The following is a 20,218-nucleotide window of genomic DNA, read 5'->3' on the forward strand; positions in this document are numbered from 1 at the left end:
ATCTTGTCTAGTGAGTGACCCACCGACCTGTAATTTTTTCTGGTGTTGATTTTTTTGTGCTCCCGTGTTTTTGACAAACCGTCCACAAACGTCGATGCGCGAATTGGAAATTTAGCCAGAATTCCTTTTCTTGAAATTTTCTGGGAGTAAAATTTGTACTGCAAGACTTTTATGTTACCTTTCAAAAAAGAAGTGGTCTTAGCGTGTAATGCTGCAGAGCAATAGCAAAAGGTGGGTAGGTCTAGGCATATTCATTTCAAGTGATCGGAAACTTGGAAAATGACTGTAATTACTGAAAACTTGGAGACCACGTGTGGCTAAAACTTCCTTGTCGGGCAACTGAAAATGAAGTTCGGGCAACCAGATTTTAGACTCCCCTGCCCGAAGGGCAACTACATTTTTTAAAATTTCGCGAGCCCTGCTACTGTGGCAAATTATGTAGACTCAAGTGATCCAATCACAAAGAGAATGTTTGCCACTCTATGGGTCAACTCTTCAAGGACCTTTTCTGGGAACTAATCCTTGCTTAACAACACCTTCTAAATCTTTTTACTCGAGAAAAAACATAACCCTTGCTTTACTTGCTGCAGTGATATCAGAGTTGTAGTTGAGTCCATTACAAGGTCCTTGCAAGTCTATCACAAGTCAATCAAAAAGTCCAGTCTAAAGCCAATTAAGTAGAAAGCTATTTAAACGGACCATGATAAAGAGCATTCCTTTGTCACTCCTCACCCTGTGAAAGGACTCGTGACTGCAGTCATGATGGACTCAACTAAAAACTGAACGATATTCTTCTATTTATTTGAAATCTTCAGACGAACAGAATAAAAAGATACAATCAAAAACGCCGTCAGTAACTGTCATGGCTGCTCACTGCGGTGGGGAACGACCGTATGCTAAATGAATTGGAATGCCCCACTGATCCCCTGATGTGTTGACGGTCAACCCCTCCCCCGCATTAGTCCATTTGTAGCCGTTGCTGAGGAGTTAATCCTCCCAAGCACAGCATATGGATTGCGCTGGCATATCCATCTCACTAGCTTCCCCCTCGAAAAAACTATTCAAATGACCTAGGCTTAAAATGTTCAAGCTTAGCCACTTCATGCTGGATGGTGTGTAATAAAACAGCTGGGGATTTTGGGTGTCCAAACACGACAGACACTTACACGGTCTGGTGCATTCTGCTTGCTTTACCACACGATGTCTGTTCTAGTCTCCAAGCTCAAGTGTTCCCAATCGAATATGAACACACACAGAGGCAAAACTATTCCATTATGGTTGAGTGTGTGTGGAGCATTCAAAGTGCACGGTGGCCATGGCCGGGTTTGTGGCAAATATTGCTCTGTGAAATCGTCTTAGAGTTTTGAAAAGAAGCAGCGATGCTGTAAGAAATGCTGCACAAATCCTGAACAAATGACTGCACAGGGTCCACATTTGTAAAGTCCGACTTTGTAAAAAAGGACCGTGGTCATGTTGACTTATGAGCAGAAATGGCACCCTGCATGGACAAGTTTGTTGGTGAGTAATACCGTCGGCAAGGGGTTCAGAAAGTAGACTGATGAAAGACGAAGACTACATGTACCTTGTTCGCAAGCTTGGTCGCAGAAGACACCAACATATCCATCTGAGCAGTAGCATGTACCATTGACGTGGTCGCAAGTTGCTCCGTTTTCACACAGACAGGTCTGATTGCAATGGTTGCCATACAAACCTGAGCAAAGAAACAAACAAACAAACAAACAAACACCCCAACAAACAAACAAACAAACAAACACCCCAACAAACAAACAAACAAACAAACAAACAAACAAACAAACAAACAAACAAACAAACAAACAAACAAACAAACAAACAAACAAACAAACAAACAAACAAACAAACAAACAAACAAACAAACAAACAAACAAACAAACAAACAAACAAACAAACAAACAAACAAACAAACAAACAAACAAACAAACAAACAAACAAACAAACAAACAAACAAACAAACAAACAAACAAACAAACAAACAAACAAACAAACAAACAAACAAACAAACAAACAAACAAACAAACAAACAAACAAACAAACAAACAAACAAACAAACAAACAAACAAACAAACAAACAAACAAACAAACAAACAAACAAACAAACAAACAAACAAATATTAAAGAGGGACCCAAAAAATACTGACTACATTGTACATTCCATTTTTACACGATCCATGTTTGACATGTGCCACACCGGCAAAAGAACATAAGATGGGGAGGCCCTGCCAGTTTGCATGTTGATTCCTTGACAACGCTTCTTATTTTGCCCTTGAAGATAGTCTTGGGCCAAGTCTTGGGCCAAGACTATATTGTTCCAGGCACCAATGAAGACAAGAAGAAAGAAAACTATTACCCAGGAATTGTCAACTGAATTTGGCACACGACTTTCAGCATGTGTTGAATGCTGGTTCTTAAAGTGGGTGAAAATGATGCATATCACATAAATCACCTGACGGACACTGCTCGTCACACAATGTCCCGGTCCACCCTGCACTGCAGTGGCACACTCCCGTCACGTGATGGGTAATGGCTCCGTTCTGACAGCCAGACAGTGATGCGCAACCGTCGCCATAGTAACCAGGGTCACAAGGTCTCTCGCAGTGGTCACCCTGCCAACCTGCTTGGCAAGTGCATTCACCTACAACCAAGAGCAAAACAGCCTCTCAAAAATCTTGATTTATTACTTGCTTCTGCAAAGCCAATAACGTACTTGCTTGTCAATCTGTTGTGTTTAGCAGGTCCACATTAGTCCAAGATCCCCTTAAGTTCAACTGCAAATTTACAATTAAAATGGATATTGAATAGTAATCTAAACAGCCCAATTTGTCAGTTTCAAAACCCAATTTAAAAACTTGTGAAACTGATCAAAGGAGCCCCAAAATGGTTTGGCTCATCAGTGGGTGTGTATTTAAAGTAATATTTGTAGAGATTGAAATCATAAAAACAAATGGGCAGCTTTTGGTTTTAAATTTGGATTACCATTGACAGGATTGCAGAGCCCTTGGTTTTGGCACATACACTGCTCTCTACATTGGTATCCATAGTAACCATCATCGCATGCTTCACTGCACAGCAACCCAGTCCAGCCAGCCGTACAGTTACAGGTGCCATCCACATGATGGCAGCCAGCCTCATTCTGGCACAAGCACTGCTGCAGACATCTGTGGCCGTACTGCCCTTCTGGGCAAGTCGCATTGCAGGTCTCGCCAATGTAGCCTGACAGGCACGTGCAGATGCCATTGACGTGGTCGCATGGTGCCCCATTCTGGCAGGCGCACACCTCTTGGCAGTCCTGACCGTAGCGGCCCTGTTGACAGAGCGCCTCGCAGATCGTTCCCCGGTAGCCTGCTGCACAAGTGCACAGCCCAGAGACTGGGTCACAGTGGGCGCCGTTTTGGCAGAGGCACAGGAAGCTGCAATCCTGACCATAATGACCTAAGAGAAATTTTTAAAAATTAAACTCTCCCCCAGAGAGTAGAATTCTTGAGATGAAGGGTTAAAAAAGACAAGCTTCAATTGTCAAAATATTACCATGGAAAATTATGTTTTAAAACGGAAAATTAAAACAAGAGTTTGTTTTCAGCACAATGTCTCTTCTCTTCAGCAAGGTAACATGTATCAGACAGAACTGCATTATCAGATATTTCAGTCAGTCACCATATGATTATTACAGATTTTTATTCACAATATTTAGTTATTTATAGATCATAAGCAATCACTGGCCTCCCCTTAATGACATACAAATCATTTTCCATTTCATTTTCCATTTCATTTTCCATTTCATAAGGCGAAGCCACTCAGTATTTCATTTTATATAACTGACACAAGATCCAAGTCAAATGCATTGATTAAAGTCCTTTAAACCACTGTCAGAAATGGACAAGAATGTTGGCACATGTGTTCACGTCGCCACCATGATTGTGTGGGCATGTCAAAAAGTACAAATCGGCTCACAACCTCTTCCACGTTTGGGTTAGTGATGAACATCTTCTCAAAATGACTGAGGGTCAATTGATCTGAAGTTGCTGGAACAAGAGTGATCCTAACTGTTTAATAGTAAATCTCATTCACTGAGGGAGAACGTGAATGGTAGCACACACATCCACCAGAAAAGTGATGTGACTTTCACCAAATGACAGCGATCTGTGAGTCAGTTTCGTAATTTGACATACCTTGCATGCATTCATCCTCGCAGGAGTCACCGACCCAACCGGGCTGGCAGAGGCAGTAACCAGACACGGGATCGCAGAGAGCACCATTCTGACATGTGCACTGGGAAAGACAACTCATGCCAAACATCCCACTAGGACAGGTGGTGTTGCAAGTTGATCCCAGCCAGCCAGGGCCACAGGTGCAGCTGCCATTACGGTGGTCGCAGGAGGCACCGTTCTCACAGGCGCAATCCAGACTGCAGTCTGGTCCATACTCTTTCACAGAAAAAAAAACAACACACACTTATTCCGTAGTTGTTGGAACTGCACATATTGAAACCTATTATGGGAATTTTTCAAGATGTTCTTTGAGTCAGGGAGATGTTAGTTTTAGGTTATTACCCTTTTCTGACGAATATTCATAAACACTGTATACTCAGTGTTTGTCCAAGAGCTTGCGAAAAAATTCACAAACTCACTCGGTAAGCTTGTGAGACTACAAGTAACATGATACTGTTATGCAGGTTTAGGGAATGTCTCGAAGTTGGAATGCTCCTGCTCCCACTAGGATGCATCAAAACTAGTTAGAATTCAATGCGGTCCCTGCTAACAGAAATGGGCCATTCTTCAGTTAGTGTGCAAACACATTGATCAGTTAATCATAACTACTGTCTCAGACATCATGGGCCTACTGAGGTGGAATTCAAACACTGTATTCTAAGCAGAAAACTTACGTGCTATTAACCCCTTGACGGTGGGAAATTTTTTCTGGAAGCCAACTCTGAGAATTCCAGCCTCGCTTTGCAAAGAAGACCACCTGCCAAACCGCAAATTCTCGGTTTGTGGCCCTGCTTGCTCTGCACGCTTTGAATTACACAGTGAAAAGGCTTATTGTTCGGTGGCCTCTTTTCAAAGTGGGGACTATTGCGAAGCTGGTGATTATGATGCAAATTCAGTCTTTTCATTTCTGGGCTACACACAAAGGCCAATCACCATATATACAACAGCCAGGGTCTGCCTTCTTTCTCCGTGTTCGCTCGAGCGTGGGCCGAGAATAATAGCTGAAAAGCGGGCTGAGGATCTCAATTTTCACAGCGGCTCTTACTGTCATCCGTGGCGAAGGGGTTAAACTCAACATGCTCTCTGACTGTACAGTTTTGGGCTCTTAGAACATGCCACAATAGAAGTCAAATGCAAATCTGTAAATACTGGGAGAGCTTTTCATTGGTTGTTGCATGAAGCAGTCTGCCCGAGCAGGCTTAACAGCTTTTAACACTTCCAGCGATGTAACAGAGCTCCAAGAAATGAGCATACCTCCTTGGGAACAAGGCTGTTCACACAGGTTCCCAATGTAGCCGTCAGCACAGAGACAATCTCCTGAGATGTGATGGCAGGACGCTCCGTTGTAGCAGAAACACTCCAATGAGCAGTCTTGGCCAAACCAACCCTCATCGCAAGGTGAATCACAATGCACACCTTTTGACAGCAACAAATTGAAACAAAAGTTTAATGAAGACAGCAATCGAATTTCTTGAAATATAAATATCATAGTTTAGATATGACAATGATTATGCTAAGTAATTTCTTGGACCTCTTGTTTTGGTCAATTATTAAAAACAAACGATTGCTATATGCCGAGGATACCTTTGAAGTTTGAACCCATGTTGTATTTGAACTTTTGCTATTCGCTGCCCGTGTTTGTAAATTAGAAGTTATTACAGAAAACTATGAATGGCAGCTAAGCAACTTCAACCACAAAATGGCTTAAGTCCTGAAGTTCAATTGCGCTCTTGAAAATCTTGAGAACATGTCTCCTCTGCACATCGCAATCAACATAGCATAAGCTGCAAGGGCTGAGCCTAATATGTATTTGATTCAAATATTCATGATCAAAATTGATTATTCAGAGGTGAAAGTCAATGAAAGGAAACAGAACAAGAATTCAATTGTTCGTTAACAAAACTGTATTCTCAAAATATATTTCACGGTATTGAGAATGAAGATAAAGGCAATAATGCATGTGCCCAGCAGTAGGGCAAAAAATGACTTTTTTCCAGTTGTTTCTTTTTTTTATAATAGTTGAAGTCAGCAATTTTGCGAGGATTAAATGAATAGATCACTAACTGGGGATGTATAACAGTTGGACTCCCAGCCTCCTTCTTTTGCTAGGGAAGTAACACTCATCCAGAAACAAAACAAGGTATCTGACTATCATGCAAACCTACCCTGCCAACCGCTGGTGCAATAACAGTCTCCTGTCACGTGGTCGCATGTTGCCCCATTCTGGCATCGGCACTCTGCCGTGCATCCGTTACCGTAGTAACCCACCGGACAGGACTGATTGCAAGTGGATCCAATCCAGCCGTCGGCGCAGGTACAGAGGCCAGTCACGTGATGGCAAGTGGCACCATTCAGACAGGCGCAGGTCAAAGCGCAGCCTTCCCCAAAAGTTCCCGCTGTTGGGGAGAGAAGTTGTACGTTTGACAGATTTGTTGATTTGTCCAGTCACAAGTCCGTTTACGATACCAGTCATAAATAACGGAATGAACAAGGATTTATAAAAGAATGCTCTTTTCCTAATTCATTTGGATGGCTTGTGACTTGGCGTACATGTAAGACTGCATGATGACTTGTGGTGGATGTGTGGGGACTTGTGATGGACTCAACTAATATACAACACGCTACAAATATAATTCTGCTTAGAAGCTTGTTGGCGGCTGTTCATCTCTAAGTCCCAATCTAACAAGTTTAAAGTCACCAGCTAAATCCTATGAGAAGGCACTTGTGAATTTTTAGGCAAGTGGGTTGAGAGTTGTTAGAGAAGAAGGTCTCTTTCCCATTTCATTTATAAACTTGACCAATTTTTCTGTTTGAAAAACTGTTAGGAATCATCCACTTTTGTCATTTTCATGAGTGTTCAGAGACAATTCTTGCATCTGGACTGCCGTCTCCCCCTCGTAAGACTGATCAAACTGTAAAGGAAAAAAATATGACTTCGATTTTTTTTTACTTATTTCTGAAAAGCCTGCATGAACCTCATACCCCTTACCACCGGCACCAACAAGGAACTAATGAAACAAAAGAATAGATGGCCCCTTTTGATTAAGTTTATAATTTTCCTGATCAAAAATTCATGTTTTAAATTTATCACAAATAATCTCCTTTAATGACCACATAAAGTTTATACAATATTAATTGAGCAAAAAAAATGCTCTGCTAAAAAATGAATGGCAAATTTCCTTTTTTTTCATTAATGAAAGCGTTTTGCTAATCACTGGGTAATATGTATATGCTTTTGATGATTTCAATCTTTCTTCCAGCCTAGGAAATCAAAAACAACTCACCACTACAATGCTCCTGACAGAGATCACCGGCATAGCCTGCCGTGCAGTTACACGCACCCGTCACATGATGGCATATCCCGCCGTTCTGGCACTGGCAGGCCAGGGCGCAGTTTGTGCCGTAGAAGCCTACATCACACTCCAGATCACACCGCTCTGACTGCCATCCGGCGCTGCAGGTGCACGCCCCTGTCACATGGTCGCAGGTTGCGCCATTATGGCACTCACACTGGTCTTGGCACTGCGCGCCGTAGTGGCCAGTGTCACAGGTCACCATGCAGGCATCACCTTGCCAACCTGGGTGGCAGGCGCAGTATCCACTGATGTGGTCGCAGATGCCATTCTCACACTCACAACTACTCTGACACTCAAGCCCAAAGTAGCCATCTGATCAATGAACAAAGGGCACAAATTTGGCGGAGGCACTTTTGCAGATATCGATTCCACTAATATCACACTGAACATTAAATTAAACCTTGTATCGCAGATATCCATTCCACTAATATCACACTGAACATTACATTAAACCCAGTATCGCAGATATCCATTCCACTAATATCACACTGAACATTACATTAAACCCAGTATCGCAGATATCGTCACAATGCATTTGCACAGCTACAACTTATTGAGCAGCCAGACGAGGTCAAGAAATCCTTTCTCGGTTGCAATCAGTTGATCTGAATCAAATCAGATTGCTATTCACCGATTTTTCCCGGCTCTGGGCAATACCATGGGTCAACTTACGTGGACAATGCTGGCCGCACTGGGAGCCAGTGTACCCTGCCGTGCACTGGCACTGGCCAGTTGCAGGATCGCAGCTGGCACCATTCAAGCAGGAGCAGGAGTAGGCACAACCCAGACCGTAGTGTCCCTCAGGGCACACCTCGCCGCAGTGTTCACCTCTAAAACCTGCACGGGCATGGAAGAAAGTTAAGCCTTCACAATGGGTGGTTCCAGTAGTTAAGTACGTGTACACATGTATGTGGGTAGCTCCAGTAGTACAGTAAAACTCTCCTTAACTGCCACAAGATAGATTCCTGTTACCTTGGAGACATCATAAGGTCAGTCAGCATTGTGATCGAGACCACTTAAGACCTTCACAATACCACACAAGACCAACACAAGATGTAGAGCCTGAATCCAATGGCGCGAGCTATTCCAATGAACTGCAACAAAAACATCCCTTTGTCATTGTTCACGCTGTTGCTTGTGTCTGGTCTTGCCATGGTCTCGACTACGACACTGCATAAGGTGGCTGCTTGGATGTACTGACTGCAAGGGTGCGCTTGGCCTAGAAGCATGTTCATGACCCGTTACTGGTTTCCTCCAACAAGGGGATCTGCATATGATACCTGGTTGTCGAACCAGGCCACAAGCTACTCGAATGAACCACGGTGACAGAGGAGTAAGAATGGTTAGTTTCTGCTAAATTCCTAACCCCGCCCTGTCAACCTGCATACTGGAAATCAACCCAGGATGAAAATATCCTCAAGTACTGATACAATTAAACCACGTCAGTCTTAATTCCACCTTTCAGTCTGTTTCGTTGAAAAGAGTGATTTTGGTGCAGAGTGTTCATTTGTTGATAGCGACGCAATTGTAGAATGTGCATTTCCTACGGTAGAAGCCTTGGTTGCTCGGAAACCCGTGCCCTATCTTGGTCCCGCTCATGGTGGACAAGAGAGAGCATCTCTGAAGCAGAAGAAGCTACCATTTCCCTTAACCTTAGCTGCTTCATGATCTTTTACAAGGTAATTTAACTCTTGCTGTGTTCCCCTCCCAGGACACTTCAAGGTTTGCATGTACAGTAATAGGCTCATAAGTGGCTGCAGAAAATGTCTGGCCAAATCATTTGCTCTTCGGATTTGCTGAGAATTTAAGATCCCACCTTCTGTGCAATAGCATGCCCCAGTCACGTGGTTGCACACGGCGCCATTCAGGCACAGGCATGTGGCGCTGCAGTTGGTGCCATAGGATCCCTGGTCACAAGGTTGATTGCAGACTTCCCCAATCCAGCCAGGTGTGCACCTACACTCTCCTGTTTGGCAGAATCAGGTGGATAAAGACAGAAACACACATGAATGTCTCATCAGCGGTTCAGTTCACTGTTTCTGTCATAACCAATTAAACTCACAGAAACTTGGTGATGCTTGCGAACCTTAAAGTAAAGGCGAGAGAGCTTTTGTTTGTGTCAACCATGTAAAAGTCTGGGGTTTTTTACGTTCTTTTACAGATAAAGTAAATGTGAAAGAACAAGGGGGAAGACAAGATCCAACATTTCATACAGGGTGCATTTGGGTAGCTCCCATCATCTGACTCGGGTTCATGCATCTTTCACATTGAATGCAAGAGCATATTCAGTGGCCTCTTGTGCCTTGTGATGGGCCTCTTGCATTAAAGAAAACAATGCAGTGGGATAATCTAGCACCACAGACAATTATTTATTTATGGGATAAATTGTTATATTTTTGTTGAGCAAAGGCCCTTACAATATTTATGAATATTTATATGTTAAATCATTTACTGAATATGCAAATCTTTATTCTTGGTTAAAGTATTTCTTAGTGCAATACAATGCAAGTAAACAGAACAAACTCAGGTTTTTTTTTAACAAAATTGCCTTCTTCCAGCTTAATTTCCCCCACATAATAGTTCTAACTATGTTTACAATTTAATCCTGAGTTATTGTACCAATTATATATGATGTTTCATGAATCAATAAATCATTCTCTGTGGGCTTTGGGCTGCCCGAAGATTTATTGTACAGCCAAGTATTTTTTTCAAATTTCAGGTCAAGTTTCCAATTATGTGATCTGACTCGGCCCTAGTTCAACTAACTGAAACTACTTGAGAAGCTGATGGCTTCCTTTGAGAAAGCGCATGAGCACTTGCCCCAAAAGTCAAGCCAGAAACTCCTGAAAAAATACAATGCAGGGAAAAGGAAAACATGACGAAACGGTGACAGATTTTTAGTTTGGGTTGATAACAAGTGTGCATGATGCAAACGAAAAAGCTACTTGTTTAGTGAAAGCCGTAACAAAACACGGAATGAATTTGACTACGTAAAAAGTACGATGGGAGAGAAATGTTTCAAAAGGAGGACATGGTTACCCTGCACCCTTACTTACCATTCACCGGGTCACAGGTAGCGTTATTCTGACACTGGCAGAGATGTTGACAGTCCAAGCCATAGCTGCCCTGGCAAGGTTCTCCACAGGTATCGCCCTGCCAGCCAGCAGTGCACCAACAGTGACCTGTACAACCAAAAATGAATCAATTGAAAACTCTCAAATTCTAGATAACGAGGTGCCATTCAAGACACGAATGAAGCTCCACCTCAAGGGAAAGTAGATCTTTATTGGTGTGTATATATACTTGGCTTTAAAAAATATTCATAAAGACGTTAGAAAGTATATACTTTCCTTTACGGAACTAAATTGAATACGTCATGCGTACTATTATGTGTGTAAAAGGCATTAGCATGGAAATCAGTGTGTGAACCAAAACGCAGGTGTACCCCATTCATTTGCACTACACTTCCTGGTTTACATGAGTCACACTTCAATACTCTTTTGGTCCAGACCATGTTATGTGGGTGGTTTTTAATCAATGACAAAAATACTAACTTGTTTAAACACTTTTCCTTTGTTCATATGACACTGTGACTCAGCGCTGTACGGTGCGACCAAAACAGTTGCATTTGTGCCTAAAAAATGATGATGTGCAACCCAATGTTTAATTCTTATTGTCAATGGCAACCATGATTTGCGGCCGTTAGTTGCCCACCTTGTCAGTTATACTGCAGCTTAGCTACATGTAGGTACATTCACGCACATACAGGTACTAGGTACCCCAGTCGACTGGTATGGAGAGCTGGGATGTTGCTTGTATTCATTACCAGATGCACAAGCAGTCTATGCACATGCTGGTCCGGTCTCAAGTACAAAATACTCGAATGTAAGAGAACAAACATGCTTTGTCTTTTCTTTCAGCTTTTTTTTCATATAACATGGGTGCCATTTTTGATTTATTCCACAAGCACAAAATCCAAAGCCTGTCTGTCCTGCAGATAACTGACAGAAAAATGTTTCTGTGTGCTTTGTCAGATTTTGTACATACTGTAGGTCTAACTTGTGTGTGTACAGCGTGTACAAAAAATCGACCTGGCGCCTAACTTTTTTCCCTAGGAGCCAGTGGCTCCTTAGTTTAATTTTCTCCACACAGCACCGCCGTGACTCCTATTTCATGGACTGTGCCACTCACATGACAATCCTCATTGCCAAGCAGGCAAATGCAAAACCAATATAACATGTATACGCAATTATGCATTTTAGAGTCTGAATTTCAATCCCCACTGGCTAAGTTGTGTTCTATGTCACGTCGCAGCATGCATGCACTCCCGAATTTCCACGCAAGGAAATTTTTGTTAAGAACAGCACATGTAAGGCACATACTTGTACCACAAATATGGCTGACGGGTACAAGGTAAAAGTGACGAATAAAACTGTTGGGAATGTAGGAATTGTCGACTCTTTAGTACTTTTTTACCCAACAGCAGTAAAGAAAATTCCTGTTTTACAAAGTAGCCAACCACAGTGTACAAATCATGAATGTGACTATACTTGCACTGTACCTGTTTCTTTGTCACAGTGGGCCCCATTCTGGCACTGACAAGTATTTGAGCATCCGTTGCCGTAGAAACCTTCCTGGCATGCATTCTCGCACATCGTGCCTTCCCAGCCTGGCTGACAGCTGCAGCTACCATTCACATGATGGCAAGATGCTCCATTCTGACACCCACAGACACCGTTACACCCTACAAGGAGAACACATCACTTGCACTCATGACCACTCCTCACCGGTGTTTTAACGACATCTATAGGGAGTATGTGTCTTCCCCCCCAACAAAAGTCTGTGTCTCCTAGGTGGTTCCCCACCATCCCCTGCCCCATTTGAAATTTTACAAAGTCCACAATCTATGCACAAGCCACAGTTAACTTGAATCAGTGCACCCTTGGAAAATATGTAAAGCCCTGGGTTCCCTACGAAATTTCACTCTACTCAACACGTCTGTTCATTGTTCCCCCAAAGTAAGGCTAACCAAGCAAAAAACTAATTCCCCAAATATTAAGCATACTAAGTGGAATTCAGTACTGGAGTCATTAAGATTTTAAAAGCTGGACTTGGCAAGACAGAAATTCCCTTTCCAATGGCTATGATAATGTGAATCTTAGGCTGTGTCTGAATCACTTGGCGGGGACTTGAAAATGCACACAACACTGGGAATGCTGTAGCCACTACCAGGGACTCGTGCAGAAGTTTAGCGGGCTATAGCCAAGTAATTTTGACAAGTTGAAAGTACATGTAGGAAAAACTGTACGGTACCTTCACCATAGGTCCCTGCAGGACAGGTTGCATCGCACAGGGCCCCCGTCCATCCACTGTGACAGCTGCACAGTCCCGTCTGGTGGTCGCACTGGCTTGAGTTGCGCTGGCACTGGCAACTGGATGAGCAGTGGTCTCCGTAGAACCCCTCCGCGCAGGGCTGGCTGCAGGTGCTCCCCTGCCACCCCGGCAGGCAGGAACACGCCCCCGATGCCGGGTCGCATGCCGCGCCGTTCTGACAGCTGCAGGTGGAGGCGCAGTTCTGGCCGTAGTGCCCTGCCTGGCATGTGTGCTCACAGCGGGATCCCTCGTAGCCTGGGGAGCATGTGCAGGTGTTGGGGGCGGTGCAGACACCTTGGCCTGATATGCAGGTCGGGTCACATATAGCTGGAAAAATACAAACCAGGTTTGGTGCACGATTTTAATAATGCCAAATACGGGACTAAGCCCTCTCAAAAGGTGATCCTGTGCTGGGCAATGCCACATAAAGAAATGGAAATTTGGTGATGTAGTTACTGACAGGTCTCAGTAAATTCAGGATTATTAATTTGTGTACAAGAAGCACTCCAAAAAGGAGCAGGACCCTTGGAACTCAGCCAAACGGTACTCGGGCACTGGCAGTCTGTCTACTCAGATACACAATGTTATACAGGATTTTCAAAGATTTCAATCAGAACAGGATGTGTGGGTCTGCTTCAAGAAGCTCATCATTCATGAGGTAAAAAAAAAGTTCATATACATGTATGTGTCCATTCATCTCCAACATGCTCATATATGTACATGTGTAAATAAAATAAACATGACTATTTAACAGCTGATAGAGGGCCTGCGTACAACGTCAATTTAGAGGGCATTTCCTTCTTCCTCTAGGATAGGCTCGAGTAAAACCTTTTGTGCATTCATTGTCATTGTCATTGAATCTAAATAACAAAGCATGTCCTCTGGGACATGTGGGAGGGCGCTCCACGCAGGCCCTCTGGTCCCGGTGATCAATACACAGCAACACACAAAAAGCTATACAAATTCTTCAAGGAATCAGTTCAAATAATTAACTTTTCCTAGGTTTCATATGGGCTGCCAAAGTTTGCAGAAAGTCTGTTTACTGTTAGCTGACAACAATGCCCAAAGTCCAAGGCCGTTTTCCAATTCTCGACTTGAGCTCCATCTCAGGCTTCAACTGCTTTTTTTTCTTCCCGACTTTGGGGTTATAAGCGCAATAGTACATGTAGGTCTGAAAGTGCCACAAAGCATCAGCCAAACATTACAGTATTTCAATTAAAGTTAAACACTTCAGGCTCACAATCGAGGATTGGTTTCCTAAACGAAGCCTGAGACGGAGACAGAGTTGAGTATTGGAAAACGTCCTTAGACAATGTTACTTTTTCTGAATCATATAGTCGGCAAAGCCTCCATCAGGAAACATCACACCAACTTGAGGTTAGCTTGGGGGTGGAGCTAGATGTGTCTTTCAGTAGCTTAGGCCGTGTCCGAAACGGGTTTCCAGAGCTACGGCTAAGTCTATTGTCTACGCGTCTCCACGCATTTCCAATGGAGTGAAGACCTAGACCTAGCTCTAGACATGAGATTCGGACGCAGCCTTATTTACAAGCACTAAACAATTACAAAGGTCGGCTCTAAAGGTTACATGCGATGTTTTTCCAGATTCAACAATAGTAGATGAGAGACTATTCCAATCCTTGACTGTCAGTGGAAAGAAGCTGTTGCTGAAGGCACTGGTTCAGGCATATAGTTGGTTTAATTTATACTTGTGTCGCCGAGATGATCGCGTGTTTGTAGTGACAAAAGCCTCTACTCAGTACTGGTACATCAACAATGCTATTCAGAATCTTACTGAGCATGACTAAACAACTGATTTTTCCTTGTTGCTATAGAGTAAGCCACCCATGCTCTCAGAGAAGTGATGTACATGTTACTGTCCCTGGTAACGGGCTATAATTGTTATAGATGAATCTTACTGCCAGTCTTTGAACTCGCTCCAGGAGATGAATGTCTGACTTCAAATAAGGATGAAGCATATTCAAGGATGGAACGAATAAACGTCTTGTAGGCTGTTTCTTAAAAGTTTAACATTAGTACTGCAGAACCACAAATTCTGTTTGATTAATCCAAATATCTTTGGAGATATTTTTACCACTTCAGAAACGACGTGTCCTCTCTACTTAATAACAGGGGCAGGCTTAATCATAGCAGGGTTGATTGCAGTGTGCTGTGTCCTGTGAGAGATTTTTCAACACAGTCATGACAGTGAATTCTTTGTCCTTGTACCAAATGATGTAGTGTAGGCCTACTTACAGACAAAACTTCAATAAGGACTGGTCATGTACTGATGTAGGATACGTCGCGCACGGTCCCGCTCCCCAGAACTGTGGCGTTCCACGTCCACCGTCCTCCATGAACCTGGGAGGGGACCGCGGCGGTCGGACGTCGGAGTCTCGGACCTCACAGTTCTAGGGATACACGTGGGCCCGTGACGGCGCAAGTTCAAGACATAGTACATGCATGGTAAATAGTCCAAAATTTCACATTTCCAACATTACAAGGTATCGGTATTGACTATCCGATCCTGCACCAGTTCACTGCATCGGGGATCAATAAATATCACGCCCCTTCTGACTGCCAAGACAGAAAGAGGGCAAACCCTTCGAACCATGCCACAAAAGTACACGTACACTGTACACTAATGTCATTGAATGTGTTCTCATTGAGATTGCATGCTGTGCCACAAGTGTGAGCCATGTCAAGATCCAGTATCTAGCGGCTGCGGCTTCGAACTTTGCCGTTGCCAAGCTGCGGTCAAGATTCGTACTATCAATGGCTGCAGCCGATGCCTGAGACTGGGATACGACTGTTCCTCCATACGTGGGGTTAGAGCGAGGCGTGTTGCTTACACAGTCTACAGGATAGCGCGAATTGTTCAAAATATTTTCCTTTATCACAAATATATTTGCAAAGAAAGTTATCCAAGGCAAATATAAAAAAACAAAAGTGCAAAAGTTTTAAAAAGGAATATTCAGTGATTTGTAAGCAACACTGAAGTAGGCCTATGTATTAGGACTGGAGTTGACAGAGGCAAGTAAATCGATTTTTGACATATCATGTACATGTATCATACTGATACGTATCGATACTGTTAAAACAACAGAATCACACATTAAATGTATTCGACTTTCAACCAGATCTCCTGGTCAGTTAATGACTTGCCGTTGGACGTTGTCTTCAATTTCGTAAGTGTCACATTCCTGTATAAAAAAACGGTTACAAAAAAATCTCATGAAAATTATGACACTGAGACACCGGCCCTAGGAAATCAACGAATGTCACCGCTCCAAGAGACTACATCTTTTATTTGCGTAACATCTTGGAAGAATTGATTCAGGTGTCGAATATATTACAAAAACTCGCTGACGGTTGGTGTTATTCTGAATGAACAAAATTGCACGGAGGAAAAGTGAGGGTCACCTCCGTCTGGTGGCTGTATGAGCTTCCCCGCGACGGTTGTGTTCGTCATATTAGGTTTGACCATCACTAGTTGTCTACGAAATGCGGAGGGGTTTCTCGTGTAAAACATTCATGGTTTTCGGGAAAAGGAACTTACTTGACATTTCACTCGAGCTTCCTCTGGAAGGCGCTTTTTTCAGCCTTATTCAGTCTAAATTCAGAGTAATTTTCACTCTAAAACGTCTCGTTCTTAATTTCACTCTTTTCGATTTAGAGAGCATAGAAAACCAACAGATTTAATACAAAACAGCGTGGTTGGCCTACAATGACAAATCAGACCAAAGCTGTCATCATACCGTGTTACCCTAGGTACGAACTTTCGTCTCACCAGCGTAAACTCTCTGATTACAGGACTAATTGAAAAACCAAATTCCCCTTTCGGATCCACGTCCTGACGGAGGAAATCACTGAAAAACAAAACGATATTAAATACTGATAAAACTACAGCGGTGCGTTGAGAAATCTGTGGTGGGCGGGGGGACGGTCGGAAGGCAAGTGCTATACTAGGCGGGAAAAGGAAGCTATGAAATGAGGTGATAATGTGCGCCTTTTCCTGCAAAGGTTTTTATTGCAGATAAGCTCTGTCGCTGCGGTGACGCCGCGGCCTATGTCAGGTTTAAGTCTGGGTAAAATGGGGATTTTTTTTGTCGTTGTAATCATCGTCCTTGCCATCGGTAGAAATTCTGTCTTAATAACGTTGCTAAAGAGTTGGCCTTTCAATTCCTAAAACTGAGACAAAATTCCCGGAGACTTTCTTACTGCCCCGCCATTACTACGTCACTTGCTGCTTTTTTTTTCAAATGATTTTTGAGATAAATGCTAAACCGTAGGCTACTAAATTTCCCAAAACAAACCAGGCCTCGATTGACCCAATTTACGAGGAAAGACATCCTTGTATTCTGTCAATTTAGTTTCAGGAGAGATGAAAAGGGTTTTTTTTTCTCTGAACGAACACACCAGGCTTATATGGCTGCCGCGGTAAGGCTAATTTTGACAAGTAGCTGCAGCTCAGAAATCCCACGGAATGCGTGAGATATTAACACAAACAAAGCTGAAAGCCACTCTACGGAGGAGTTGCCTTTTGATGTCGGGTTAATTTCAGTCCCGTTTTTTATTTCTGGGTTGTGCGTCCGAATCAGGTCAACACTCGTCACAGCACCACGTCAACAAGTTGTCATCCACGTGCGACATCATCAGTTCTGGCGAAATCTGTAAACCAAAAGGAAAGAGATTGGGGAATATAAAGTGAATTTCTATGAAAGTTTGTTCGAAAACGTGGATATTGTATTTGTTCGTGCAGATGGGTATCAAAGATACACAACTTGTCCCAATTAAAGCCCGACAAGAGATGTTCTGTACGTCCCAAAATCTTATCGAAGAGCTTGATTAATTTACTTCCCATTTCCCATCATGTCTTTTCTCATGAATCGTAAGTGCGGCAGAGTTAAGTTCGCGTCATCGCATTTTTCCTGTATCGATACCTTACTGACTCCATGTGACCTGGGTTCCAATCCTACTCGAGTTGACATTGGGATTTTTTCACTCCTGATGCGGTGTGTTTTTTCCAGAATGTTACCGGTATTTTACCAGGGTTTATTTTTAAACCTTTACGGAAACGCGTATTTCCTCTGGGAGAGCAGTTCTTGGTATTTGATTGCGTTATCCAGAGATAAATGAAACGATTACAGAAACAAGACAAACTGTTGAGCCACTTGAAAATCAAAACTTATAATTATGCTGCATACCTCGACCTTTTGCGCATTCCAAGGTATGGATTCCGTCATAAAAATGTATTTTCTCCTGCGAGCGTTGATTCAAGCAGGGAGAGAAACTGTCCACGTAACTATGGCTACTGTAACAAAAGAATCAGTAAGAACATTTGAATTAAAGATGTGAATGTGTTGCATTATACATTATTTCACAATCGGCATTTTGCAAATCATTTCCAAATTCAATAACAAAACGCTTCGGATAGGCCAAATGAGTATGAAAAGAAACAGTGCTGTGGCTGAAACTTTCATTATCACTAAACTAAAGGCTACTATAATTGTACGAAACTAGTTGCTAAATCGACTATAATTCATTAGTCCAAAGTGTTTTATCACAATTAAAATCTCCACTTACTAGGCGGTATATGTACAGTAGAAGTCACAGCACAAATAAATCCAAGAAGAGATTGGGATGAGTGAAGATGATGAATACCATGTCTGCTATAGCTGTCATGCCAAAGACCGACCACTGTGCTGACTTCATTCGTCAAACCTTGCGCCGAGCAAGAAAACGTTGTTATTTGCTGCCCAGAAGCTTATAGGCATGCAGGATGGCCGTCACGTCGACAAGTCGACACCGAGAGAGTTATGGGTTGGAGGTTGTGCTTATTTACTGATCTTATTTACCGCTCATAGTGCGTGGTTAATCATTGTAAAAAGTGCAAAGTTGCTGTTTCAGTTCATGATAATTATTTATTACTCAACAGAAAGTTAGCGCTTGGTAAGCCATGCTTCCATTCATGGCCGGATTAAGACCAATTTTTTGTCGGGAGGGGGCAACCTAACCAGCGTCCCTGGTGCACTTTTGCATTAACTGATCGCACCAGTCACAATTAAGCAGCTGCTCAGAAACAATTTCCTGAACAAAATGGCTATGTCCATACAATACTTCATCGGTGGGGGGGGGGGGGTTAGCCCCCATTGCACCCCCCCGGATCCACTCTTGCTTTCACTGAGGTGTACAGTTCATGCCATGCACTTGAAAACAAAACACCATCGTGTTACACGAATGCATCGATTCAACACTTGGTATTACATGGGTGGCCCGATTTAGACGGGTTTCGAACATGCAGTTCAATAGTTTTCAAGTTCTGTCTCAATTCTCGAAAGCTATCGAAAATGAAAAACTTCAATAACCGTTGCATTTCGATATGTAGGCGCCTCGTGGATGACCATTACAACTTACGCAGAAGGCAATTATCTCTTGCCGGGTTGTACCGCCAACCTGTGCAGCACACTCTCCGTTGTCTCCTGCTCGTTCGATACCGCTGTCGGTATCCAGTGCTATAGACATAACTGGAAGGAAAATCAAATGTTTCTTGGGTTATGGACACGTTTTATAGGCAACAATCGCACCATGCGCACTTTCACACATTGCGTCAGCATCACATCACGAAAACTACATGGGAGACAGGAAACCGGGCGTCTTTGTACAGTTTCCTTCAGTTCCTTTTTGATAAAAAAGGAATCAAAATGAAAGAAGCACCAGATTTAAAGTGCTTTTTGAACAGATGGCTAGGAGAGTGTTGTCTTACGGCAGCCTGTTTAATTGGTCTTAGATTTTAATAGATTTTTCCCAGTTATTTTAAAAGAATTTACATTTCATTTAAAGCATTCGAATATTCAATACGGCGTGGAATTAAATGATGCTCCATGATGGTCATTCGATTTTGTTAAATAAGTTTAACGATTTGCAAAGTTACTGTAGTATCATTAGATGCAACAAAAGGAACCATCCGAACAACACTGAAATTCATAGCGCCTTTCGCAGGTCACATTTGATCAGTAAAATTCATCATTATGCAACCATCTTTAGAATTCTTTTTTTGCCACCTAACCATCCTTAATTTCCTTAATTGGAATGGCAGAGGCATACAGTCTTTCGTTATACTTAGGACCAGGAATCACCTTTCAGTTTTAACAACTGCTGTTCACCATGTACACGTCGTTTTAAAATACTGATTCGACAATGCTTGATTGAGGCCTTCGAGCTCAGGGGAAAGAATGGGACGACCTC

General features: G+C 42.7%; 1 protein-coding gene across 7 annotated transcripts in view; it reads right to left on the reverse strand.

Moving 5' to 3' along the window:
* Nucleotides 1–20,218, reverse strand: part of LOC110978088 (uncharacterized) — a 67,478-nt gene that overhangs the window by 13,141 nt on the left and 34,119 nt on the right. For 6 of the 7 annotated variants that reach the window (XM_022232779.2, XM_087140303.1, XM_087140302.1 and 3 more), the window contains 12 exons: nucleotides 12,914–13,300; nucleotides 12,162–12,344; nucleotides 10,657–10,782; nucleotides 9,417–9,566; nucleotides 8,273–8,437; nucleotides 7,529–7,912; nucleotides 6,410–6,640; nucleotides 5,499–5,660; nucleotides 4,206–4,460; nucleotides 3,013–3,468; nucleotides 2,483–2,671; nucleotides 1,583–1,711 (listed from right to left, as the gene is read on the reverse strand). In XM_022232779.2, coding sequence (XP_022088471.2) covers nucleotides 1,583–1,711; nucleotides 2,483–2,671; nucleotides 3,013–3,468; nucleotides 4,206–4,460; nucleotides 5,499–5,660; nucleotides 6,410–6,640; nucleotides 7,529–7,912; nucleotides 8,273–8,437; nucleotides 9,417–9,566; nucleotides 10,657–10,782; nucleotides 12,162–12,344; nucleotides 12,914–13,300 — 2,817 coding nt within the window. Of the gene's footprint in view, nucleotides 1–1,582; nucleotides 1,712–2,482; nucleotides 2,672–3,012; nucleotides 3,469–4,205; nucleotides 4,461–5,498; nucleotides 5,661–6,409; nucleotides 6,641–7,528; nucleotides 7,913–8,272; nucleotides 8,438–9,416; nucleotides 9,567–10,656; nucleotides 10,783–12,161; nucleotides 12,345–12,913; nucleotides 13,301–19,387; nucleotides 19,498–20,218 lie in introns of all 7 variants that reach the window. The other variant, XM_022232777.2, reaches the window with a different exon arrangement.

Source organism: Acanthaster planci, linkage group LG08 (assembly GCF_054643075.1).
Source record: "Acanthaster planci isolate LZ-2023a linkage group LG08, COTS_SCS, whole genome shotgun sequence".
Classification (NCBI taxonomy): domain Eukaryota; kingdom Metazoa; phylum Echinodermata; class Asteroidea; order Valvatida; family Acanthasteridae; genus Acanthaster; species Acanthaster planci.